At 33.8% G+C, this 11,528-nt stretch overlaps 1 protein-coding gene across 1 annotated transcript; it reads right to left on the reverse strand.

Moving 5' to 3' along the window:
* Positions 1-581: 581 nt before the first annotated feature.
* On the reverse strand, positions 582-3,744 carry LOC107926429 (esterase). Its single transcript, XM_041116865.1, has 5 exons — positions 3,446-3,744; positions 2,432-2,644; positions 1,888-2,057; positions 1,529-1,793; positions 582-1,373 (listed from the first exon to the last, which is right to left on the reverse strand). Exons 1-5 carry the CDS (start codon positions 3,690-3,692, stop codon positions 1,156-1,158), a joined length of 1,113 nt encoding a protein of 370 aa, XP_040972799.1. The 5' UTR covers positions 3,693-3,744; the 3' UTR covers positions 582-1,155.
* Between the last annotated feature and the right edge of the window lie 7,784 nt (positions 3,745-11,528).

The following is an 11,528-nucleotide window of genomic DNA, read 5'->3' on the forward strand; positions in this document are numbered from 1 at the left end:
TGAATGACGCTACACACTGCAGAAGTCGTACACTCAACGCACTAGCTTTCGGTTCCTTATATATTCAAACTCAAGTTTTTACTTACATAAAAGTGTACGAGTCAGATATGCATAGTCTGTCATCCACTCAAGATTTAGGTATGCCACACTATGAATGTCACAAGTGAATAAAACCATAAACGGATTTAGAATCTATTCTTTTTGGGTCCAATCTGATGTACTGTCAATCCAATTAGTCACATCTATGTCTCTATCTTTTGAAAGCCATTTGCTTTGATGCCTCAGACAAAGCATCTCCCCAATTGGATTTGATAGACGACATATTAGATTTTCAATTGGTTTGCTCATTTTTTATTAGACTAAGGATATGTTTAGATTGGTCTACTAGTATAAGCTATTTTTCTGTATTATAATCCGACCACATAATATTTCTTAGTATTAGTTTAAATATTAGACAACCAATAAGTAACATTTGCTTCCATTTTACTTTGCGTGCAAAAACCATATAAGGATATTATACAAAGTATATTGATGTAATCGATGAAGTAGTTTTATTAACCAATCTGTTCGAAAAAATTACAAGTGTACATTGACAAAAATACTATACTTAAAACACTAGATCCAACAGAAAACTCTTATAAATAGGAGTTAGATTTCATTTAGATCAAATACTAAAGTCACACTAAAAACTTCTATTTTATTCTCCATATTTTAGTATTCTTATATTGTTCTATAAATAACTACTGCAAAAGTCTTTTATTTGATATTCTTTTTATACATTGTTGAGTGCTTAAATAAAGTGGCATGTTACATACTTTAAGTCTTCAATAAAGTTATCATAATATTATTTTTAACTCCACATACAAACACTATCAAGTCCTAACAAAGATAAATGCATAGTTTTAATAGGATTCACATGTTTTTATTGACGACTTTACGATAAATGAGTAATTTAACATGGTATAACCAAACATTATTTCACACTTTCCTTCTTTTGATTTTATAATTACAATACATGTTTCATTCTAAAGAAACAAATATTGATTTTCTTTATTTCAATTTTATCAATGCAGTTTAGCGTTTCCTCTTGGTTATGATAAATCATCTCTTTTTCACCAAAAACAAAGACACACCAAACAAAACCACAGATGATGCTTACCTAGGGTGGCATGCCAGTTTCAAAGGAATAGGTGGATCTGAGAAATCTCTAGTCGAAACAAGATCAAAAGCAAACTTGTTTGCAGCCTCAGTGAAATGAACTCCATCCCAACTCACTCGAACTGATGGATCTTTACATGATCCCACCGTAATGCTTTTGCCATTAACACTAATATTTCCTCCACATATTGCCTCTTCGCTGTAGTTGTACTTACCTCCATAACCGCAACAAAGAACAAGAGGATGTTCAAATCCGACAAGCATTCCAAAAAAAAAAAAGAAGACATATGTTGGTCATATCAATTGGCACATAAGAAGTTTAAGCTAAAATAAAACAGTAATAATATTGTATCTTTCGGTATTTTGTTACCATTTTTAGTCGGGTGAGTGTATAAAGAGTATAGAGTGGAGTAGAGGTCCACATAAACAATTGTAGCCAAAGGAAACTCAATCCTAAGTCGAGCCAACGCATTCTTCAACTCGGCATTGAAATGTTGAGCTAATAGATTATATGGCTTGGCACAAATGATAAAGTCCTTTTCAGCTAATGGAAAACTAGTTAGAATTTTTGGAAAGTAGCCGAGTGGCCTCGTATTGTAAACCCAAAATGATCTTGCTCCGAAATTGTATAGATTCTGCAGTGTATGAATAAAATTCATTGAACCTTTTTTAGTATAATATGGCAAACCAAAGAATTACTGGTGACATTCTTTTTTAATTTGAGGAAACCTTGATAATGTTTGAGAAGTGGTTGACTATATTAGGGATGGCGGGGAGAATTTGCACTATGGTCATGTTAAAGAAGAGACTTTGCGTGAGATCATTTTGGCCGATGTCGAAAGTGTATAATGCCTTGGAAAAGGTGTCCTCCCTTGACAATAGACTTGCATATATTCCTCCTAAAAAAAAAAAGCATACCAATGGCCTTAAAGAAAAATTAAAGTCAAAAAGAAATTAAAGATGAAAATGAGTAAAATATTATGCTAAATTCAACTTCATTTATTATACTAAATTACAATAACATCTGTGAGAGGATTGTATGAAATAGATATATCATCTATTTCCAATAGTTTTATGTCATACCAGCAATTTCATCTTAAATTTCAGAATTTTAATTTGGATTTTATTTTTTTAAGATAAAAATATTGAAATTCAAGATAAAAATACTGATGTGATATAAAATTATTAAAAAAGATATACAGTTAACATTATATTATTATTTCATACCATTCTTTACTTGAGGTATATAATATGTAGGGGCAAAATTACTTACCATGTCTTTTAATAATTTGGGATCTATTTTTGAATTGGGCAAATTGTAAATATTGTAAAGGTAGGTAGAATGGACTGGCGTGGCCATAGGGGACAACATTAGCCGTCAGTAATCTTATGGTGGAAGACGCCGTTGCAAAATTCGAGCCATGTGAGAAATTGATTGCTAGTGAATTCTGGTAAGAGCTTAGGAATGGCAAATCCAAACTCTCAGCTGTTCACAATAATAGCCATGAACATAAATTAAATTAAATTAAATTAAACTTGCTCATAATTAATGAGGAAAAATAAACTTTGAAGGAAACTTGGAAATATATAAGATAAATTATATTTATATTTATCTAATTATTAGTATTTTTTATTTTAATCACAAATATTATTGACATTTAATATCTGTATTTTAATTATAAAAAACTCAATAAATTTAATCTTTCACTTTATACATTTTATCAATTTAATTTTAATTTTTTTAAAAATTTAAAAAAAACTTTTTCAAAAACCCTTCTTAAACTAAAAACATGAAAACTTAAAAACACATTAATAATTGAGTAATTATTGGTGTAGTTTACTTAGATATATAAATATTAAAATTTAAATTCATGAGGTTGTTTATAAATTATTTATAATTTTATAATTAATTAATAATAAATTAATTAAATTTAAATTTTATTAAATAATAAAAGGTAACATTATGGTAACTTTTTTTAATCAATGATAGTTTTTTACATCTTATGTAATGAAAATGTATAATATTTATTTTCATTCAAAAAAACATTTTAAATCATGGATTGAATCTTAGTTCAATTGGTATAATTGTTGTTGCAAAAATAAAAAAAACTTGAATTCAAACACGCTTAAATGTGAAATATCTTTCAATTTACGAGGAACTATGATTAGCTAAAAAAATCACTTTAAAGTATATTTTTATTAATAAATGTTAAAATAAAAAATATAATATAATTGTTAGTATTTTTTTTTTAAAAAAAAGGTATGAAAAGGGTAATTAATTAAGTACTAGTGAAATCAACGATGAGTCGTCCATCACAAAATCTCCCGGCGGGCATTCCAAAAAGGGTGTCTCCATTAGGCGACTTAAGTTGAATGAAGGCGGCAGCGTAGCCACTGGTATCAGAATTAGAGGCACCGAAATTAAAAATCGCCGGAAAACGACAACTTTCCGAGGGGAAAACACGATTGAAATTGGTAGTAGAACCAAATAAAAGAACTGAAAGAAAACTGAATATGGTACTGGTAGGATCCATGCATGTGCCCGCAGAAAAAAGAAAGGGATGTTAGAAATAAACACAAGAGCTAGTGATATACAACAGATTTCTTCATTACCTCTAGTTTGTGATTCACACGTTTTTCCTATGATCATTTATATAGCTAGTGATATATATCTTTCTTCAAACTGAGCTTTCAAGATTACATAGATGGAAGAAAAACTTAATGTTAATTAAATTTAATAAATTTTCAAGATTTGTGAATTTGATTTTACAAATTAATACACTTGCTTTTTTGGATTTCTACTTCTTGGAGATGAGATGTTAGAAAAATTAGCGTAAGGATGATAACCTAACATGTAATTTTGACACATTATCCATAATTTCTAGTTAGTTAATCATAAATTAAAAATTAATTATTTGGTCTATATTTTATTTAATAACCAACCATTATTGCTGATGTCTAGAAAGCTCATTTAAATTTCTATAATTAATAAAAACTATTTTTAAACCTTAATTAAAAAATTAAATATAAAATTAAAGTTGTAATACTTTATCTTCAACAAGCAATTTTTTAAACTATCTGCTCCTATATTTCCTTTTACCAAATCATAGGTAGTTGAGACATCAATTTCATAATATTTTTTAATATGATTGTGAAATTATTAAAATATTAATTGTTTAAAATTATATAAATGTGTAAAACTATAAAATCAAATCTTCTTTATGTATATGTATAACAACAATAGACTTATAAATACATAAAAATGTATTTTTATGAGAAAAAGAGTAAAGTTATCTAAAGATCAAATTTCAATAATTTAATTTCTATAAAAATTTCATCTTTATATCGTAATCTCAATTAACAGAAATTTTAAGAGATGTTCAATCATAAAATTCATCGATAATTCCCTTTAAATGTAATATATGAATATATCTTTTTCAATTCTATAATACTCTAAAATCTAAATATAACCATGAATTCATTTAGTTCTCATTTAGGAAAGTCAAAAAATTTACTTAAATATTTCTGTGAAATAATGCATGTTGACATTGATCAACTATAAAACAAAAAATAGGATAAATTATAGCAACATGCAGAACTATCCTTAGCAATATATATTTATTTAATCTTAAAGTTATCCCCAAGTTTGCTTTACCATTAAACTAAAATTTTGTTTAGTTGATTTTATTATTAACAAAAATCATGTAGATGAAGATATCATAAATAAAAATGGCTATTAAATATAAATTTTAAATAATAATTAAAATCATATTTTAATTAATATATATTGTCATCATTATACAATTATTTTAAAAAAATTAATGATTATATATAAATTATTTATTTTAATCACAAGCATTATATTCACTTTTTAAAATGAATTATAAATTTTTTTTAACTTTTTTGTCAAATCGAAAAAATAAATAAACAATAAAAAATATTCGTTCATTCAATTAGAATAATCAATAGAACTTAAGGCAATAAAATAGAGATTTATAGTTTTTGCTTCTCTCAATTGCATCTCGAATCACTCCAAGAATTCTTTTTATTGTATAAAGAACATAGCAACTATCAACACGTGTTGGGTGCTGTCAAAATCATGGAAAGAATAATACTGACTTGACTTTATTAATGAAGAGAGAGGTATATTTGTAATACACTTGTAGAAGTAATGACTAGATAACAGACTTCAACTAATCAACTGCTAACAGACTTCAACTACTTTCTGTCATGCCTAACATTCTCCATGCTACTAACTCCTGGTCAGGAATGTCAACACAACGAGAAATGACTTGTAGCCGATCCTGAAACTTGTGAAACACCCCTGTTGACAATGGTTTTGTCAGCACATCTGCAACTTGATCTTGACTTGGACCATGGCCAACTTGGAACACACCCTGAGCAACTTTTTCTCGGACAAAAAAGAGATCCAATTCAACGTGCTTGAATTTCGAATGCATTACTGGATTCCCGGCGACAGCCATAGCTGCAGAGCTATCACACCAGATTAGTGCTTTGCCTGGAACAGACACATCTAACTCAGACAACAATGACTGAAGCTAAACCATCTCCGTGGTGACATGAGCAAGGCTGCGATATTCGGCCTCAGCAGTAGAATGCAAAACCACCTGCTGCTTTTTAGAGCTACAGGAGACGGGATTACCTCCAAGGAAAACACAGTAACCGGAGATAGAGCGACGATCATCACTGTCAGAGCCCCAACTAGCATCGGAGAACCCTTCAAGCAGAAGCTTTGGACTCTTAGTGAACTTGACGCCATAGTCCAAAGTTCCTTGTAGATAGCGCAATATACGCTTAACAGCTTTAAAATGGAGTTCTGATGGTTTATGCATAAAATGGCAAACCCTGCTGACTAAAAATACGATATCAGGCCTTGTAATGACGACATGTTGCAAGGCACCAACAATGCTTCGAAACAAAGTCGCATCCGTAACAAAAGGTCCTTCAGCAGTTGTCAAACGATAAGTGGTTGTCATGGGTGTAGGGGAGTCGTTCGACTTGTCCATGGAAGCCCGTTTAAGAAGATCCAAGATATACTTCCACTGACTAAGAAAAATCCCATTAGGAGTATAACTGAGCTCAATACCGAGAAAGTAACACAACCTACCAAGATCTTTAAGAGAAAACTGGACATCAAGCTCCTTCAAAAACTAATCTATAGCCTGAGAATCTGTCCCGGTGATTATTATGTCATCGACATAGACAAGGAAATAGAGTAGATGAGAGCCTGACCGATGAATAAAGAGGGAATTATCAGCTTTGGAGACAGCAAAATGAGCAATGACTAGAAAATCCCTGAGCTTGTGGAACCAGGCTCGTGGTGCCTGCTTAAGTCCATAGAGAGCTTTCCTGAGCTTGCAGACTAATGGAGTACCCCTATCTCCTTGTTGTTCAAACCTCGGTGGTTGAACCATATAGATATCTTCCTGCAAGTCACCGTTCAAGAACGCATTGTTGATGTCAACTTGTCAAAGAGGCCAGCCTATAGAAACAGCTAGGGCCAGAACGACACGGATGGTTGATGGTTTAACCACAGGGCTAAATGTCTCCTGAAAATCAACCCCAGCCTCTTGAAGATAGCCTTGTACAACTAACCGACCCTTGTACCGAACGATAGACCCATCAGCATGTCTTTTAACTTTGAAAATCCATTTGCAACCGACAGCCCTCCGACTGTCGGGTAAGGGAACAAGATCCTCTTTTGACAAAGCCTCATACTCAGTGTGAGCGGTAGCTTTCCACTCTGGACTTTGAAGAGCTTCGAAAATAGAAGAGAGTTCCTATTTTGATAAAGAGGAAGCAAACACCTTTGGTTTGAAGATGCCACTCTTTGATCGAGTGCCCATAGGATGAATATTCCCTGGAACAGGAGGTTGAGCAAGACTTGACGGAGGAGCTGTAAGAGGGGTAGTAGCATGAGAGGATGAGGACCTAGATGGGTGAGTAGGAGATTGGTGGGCAGAGGATGAAAATGACTCGTCCATAGGAGAAGAGACGACAGGATCAACTAGAGGAGGATGGGCAGTATGTGAGCTAACTACCAAGGGAAGCCGAGACATGTAATGGTTATAAGTGTTTGAGCCAGCAGTAGACTTGAAAAAGGACCCAGTCTGAAAGGGAAACAAAGCTTCATCAAAGTAACATGGCGAGATATAAAGAAGCGACCATCCGGAGCGAGACATTTGTGGCCCTTATGATTGGGAGCAAGACCAAGAAACACACATTGACTGGACCTAAACTGGAGCTTGTGCTACTAATAAGGCCTTAAGCAAGGAAAACAAGCGCACTCAAAGACTTTAAGATGAGAGTATGTAGGTCGTGTATTATAAAGTACCTCATAAGGGCTCTTCTGTTGGAGAGTGGGAGTAGGAAGGTGATTCAATAAGTGGACAGCATGAAAAAAAGCGTGAGACCAGAAATTCAAAGGTAACGACGCCTGCGCTAGAAGAGTCAACCCCATGTCAACAAGATGGCGATGCTTCCGTTCAACCACCCCATTCTGCTCGGAGGTGTGAGGACAAGTAACACGATGCTGAATTCCAAGACGTGACAACTCTGCTGACAGAGAACGATATTCACCTCCCTAATCGGTTTGAAGACTTTTAATAGTGCAGCCAAATTGAGCTTGAACCATAGCATTAAACTGAAGAAAACACCGAAGAACCTCAGATTTCAACCGGAGAAAATATACCCAGGTGTACCTACTAGACATGTCCACAAAGGAGACATAATACACATAACCATCGGATTTGAGATGAGCAGGGCCTCAGGCATCAGATTCAACTAATTCAAAAGGCTTTAAATACAACGTTTTTGATGAATTGAAGGGTAGTTTATGAGCCTTGCCTAACTGGCAGGCTGAACAAACAGTAGATAAATCCCTACGTTGAAAAGAAACATTACAGCTTTGTAAAACATTAACAAGAACATTGTTACATGGATGATCTAGTTGAATATGCCATACTGCAGTGGAAGGCACAAGTTGAGAGGTGTACAAGCACGTCGAGGGAGGCTAAGAAGTGGAACCATGTTTATGAGGAAAGAATTCAGAAGCATTGAACCTGTAGAGACCATTATGCATGTGGCCCACTAGGAGTGTTTTCCTGGTTTGAATATCCTTCACAAAGCAAAATAAGGGGTGAAACTCAAAGTATACAGCATTATCTTTGGCAAATTGGCCTACTGATAGCAAGTTTTTGCATACAGTGGGAACATGTAGTACATTCTTTAGGCGAAGAAGCCTAGAATCAGCCTGCCTACTGGACGACCCGATGTTGGCAATTGAAACTGACGCACCATTACCCATAGAAACATGTTGCGTACCTGTGTAAGAAGAGACGGAGGAAAGATTTGCCGCATCAGGAGTGATGTGATTAGTTCCTCCAGAGTCAAGATACCAAGCCTGATCATTAACAGTAGAGGAAGGCTGGTGAAGAGAGGTAACAGCCGTCTGACATGAAGGAGTACAAGTAGAGGAACCTCCCTGATCACGAAGTTGATGATAGTTAACCGTCAGAGTCTGGTTGGAATTTACACCCGAAAACGTTTCATCAAAACGATGATAACACGTCTGAACTAAATGACCTATCTTGCTACATAATTGGCATTGCGGACGTGATCTTGACCAACTCCTACCAGAACTACGAGCCCTACCACGAGACCATCCACGGCCTTGTCCTCTGTGGCCATGTTTGTACTCTTGATTACAACAATGAGAAGAAGGGGGATGTTTAGAAAGTACACTACCACCCTGCTTCTGATAAGAGGCCAAATTAGCTTGCAAGGAGATCTCAGTCAAAGAAGCCAATTGTCGTGCTTCACAGTCGAGAAGTATCTCGGTTAACAACTCGAGAGACATCGGTGTGGCGGATGCAACCACCCGAATAGGCTCATACTCTAATGAAAGACCAGCTAAGATGATGCTCACCTGTTCTTACTCCGTGACAAGACTACCAGTAGCATTGAGATTGTCACTGAGAGTTTCCACCTTAGACAGATACTCTTTTATAGTAAAACTCCATTTCTTGAGTGAATATAGTGCATAACGCATGCTCGACAACTTGACATTGGATTTCACTCCAAATCTTCTTTCAATAACAGACCATATATCAAAACTTGTTTTGACAGAGGTTAGATGAACCAGAATTTCATCAGTGACAGTGGAAAGTAACCAAGAAGCGAGAAGTTTGTCCTGCTTTTTATGAACCAAAAACAACGGATTATCAACATACTGTCCATCAGGGCTAGGAAGATGAGAGGATGGAACAGGGGTTGTGCCAAGAACAAATCCTTCAAGATCATAGCCTTTAAAAATCAACAAGATCTGATGTTTCCATAACAAAAAATTGTGCTCTCCAAGTTTGATGGTGTCGTGCTTAGAAAAATAATGAACACTCGGCAGAGAGGTAGTATTAAGACCTGGGGAAGGATGCGCGGAATCAACATTAGAAGAATGACGGGGTGTATCACCCTGAGGGACAGTGTCAGTCGCCATGAGAAAAGAAATTGAGAGAAGTAAGAACAAGAAAGAAAAAAAAACGAGCTATCCTAAGAAAAACCTTAGCTCAGATACCATGTCAAAATCATGGAAAGAATAATACTGACTTGACTTTATTCATGAAGAGAGAGGTATATCTATAATACACTTGTAGAAGTAATGACTAGCTAACAGTCTTCAACTAATCAACTGCTAACAGACTTCAACTACTTTCTGTTATGCCTAACAGGTGCAATGGTATGGTATATTATATTCCCAAGAAGAGATACAAGTTCAAACCTTGGAGATGACATTGATGGACAAGACTGCCACGGGCCCCGAATATGACCGTAAAACGGATATGTAGAATACCAAAAAAGAAAAAACAGCAACCCTGATAACTTGATCCAAGCCATCACCTCTTACGAATTGGGCTTATTTTCTAGGAACCTACCATGATTATCACATCTCCCTTATTCAAATCAAAACCATTTTCATCAAATTCTACCATTTCACATGCACCCTTCTCTAGGAATTCATTACCTTGTCTTCAAATGAGATTCTATTTTTCTAAGGAGGCCTTAAGACCTGTCACCTTCATTAGGATGGTCTTCTCGCCACCTCACTTTTTTTGCAGCTTTACTTGTATTATTAGTTGCTAGAGCAATTGTCTTTGGGTCAATTTCCAATGTTTGAACTCATCTACCCCTCACCCCTTCACTTTAATTACTATTTTTATTTGTCGATTGACAATGAGGCACAATTGGAGAAGTTCGAGATTGCCGGATTGCAGAATCTGAGCATGTCACTCTTGAGATCAAGAGAGAGGCCATTTGAAAAGCATTCTTTGCGTTGGAACATATTCAAAACATTTAATATATTTCAATATTTATAAGTGAAAGTTGTAAATAATCTAAAATAAATTAAATTGATGAATTCTCGTAATTATAAAAAGTTATAAGACTTGATTTGTAACAGCTTATTTTCAGTGGTTTCGGGATCATATGTCAAAAAATGAGTCAATAAATATTATTTATTTAATTTATGAGTATTTATTAAATTTATTAAGATTTGGTTAAGAAATTTTAACGTTTAAATAGTTAATTAAGTAAAAAACTAAATTGTAAAAGCTACAAAAGTTAGTTATATTATTTAAATGTATTAAATGACTATGAAATTTTAAACTAATAGACTTAATGAGTAAAAATACAATACCATTAGATAGTGGACGGTTGTGGTTTGGTTTTTGGTGAAATTTTGATGATTTTTAAAGGTTAATTTTGTAATTAGGTAAATTGTTAATTAAACAAAAGATGGCAAAGGTATTATCATCTTCTTCTTCTTTTTATTTTTGTTTGAAAACCGAAAAGCCATAGCCAAAATTTGGAAGCATTCGGACAAGCTACCTTTGTGTGCATGCAAGTATTTTGTAAACTGTTTTTCATGCTTTTAATGTTTTTGAAGTTGTTTTAGCTTAATCTAGCTAACCCGATGGTTAAATTGTAAAATTTTTAAAAGTTTAGAGACTTATCATGAATGAGTTAGGTGTGGATGTGAACTTAATTGATAGATTCATGAGTTTGATAGATAGATATAAGTATTTTGTTAAGTGATTTTAGGTAATTTTAATGTTTAAGGATATATTTATGAAAAAGGTAAAATTTCATGCAAATAGGTTAAAATGATGATAAATATGGGTTGTTTGTGAACCCTATGAAATTCGGCTGGCATGAATTTTAGTTAATTGTGGTTAAATTGCAAGTTTCGAGTTTAGGGACTAAATTGCATGAAGGTTAAAATTTGAGGGTAAATTTTTAAATTCACAATGATAAAGGTTATAGGCTTGAATTAATTATGTAAACTATTTTAATGG

Source organism: Gossypium hirsutum, chromosome A07, assembly GCF_007990345.1.
Source record: "Gossypium hirsutum isolate 1008001.06 chromosome A07, Gossypium_hirsutum_v2.1, whole genome shotgun sequence".
Classification (NCBI taxonomy): Eukaryota; Viridiplantae; Streptophyta; class Magnoliopsida; order Malvales; family Malvaceae; genus Gossypium; species Gossypium hirsutum.

What these genes read in the sequence shown, in the direction of transcription:
- LOC107926429 (XM_041116865.1), bottom strand. Translation starts at nt 3,692, where the DNA reads ATGGATCCTACCAGTACCATATTCAGTTTTCTTTCAGTTCTTTTATTT. An exon ending in ACTCATCGTTGATTTCACTA is followed by an intron (nt 2,645 to 3,445) that starts GTACTTAATTAA and finishes TATTGTGAACAG; the next exon opens with CTGAGAGTTTGGATTTGCCA. An exon ending in CACTCACCCGACTAAAAATG is followed by an intron (nt 1,374 to 1,528) that starts GTAACAAAATAC and finishes GCGGTTATGGAG; the next exon opens with GTAAGTACAACTACAGCGAA.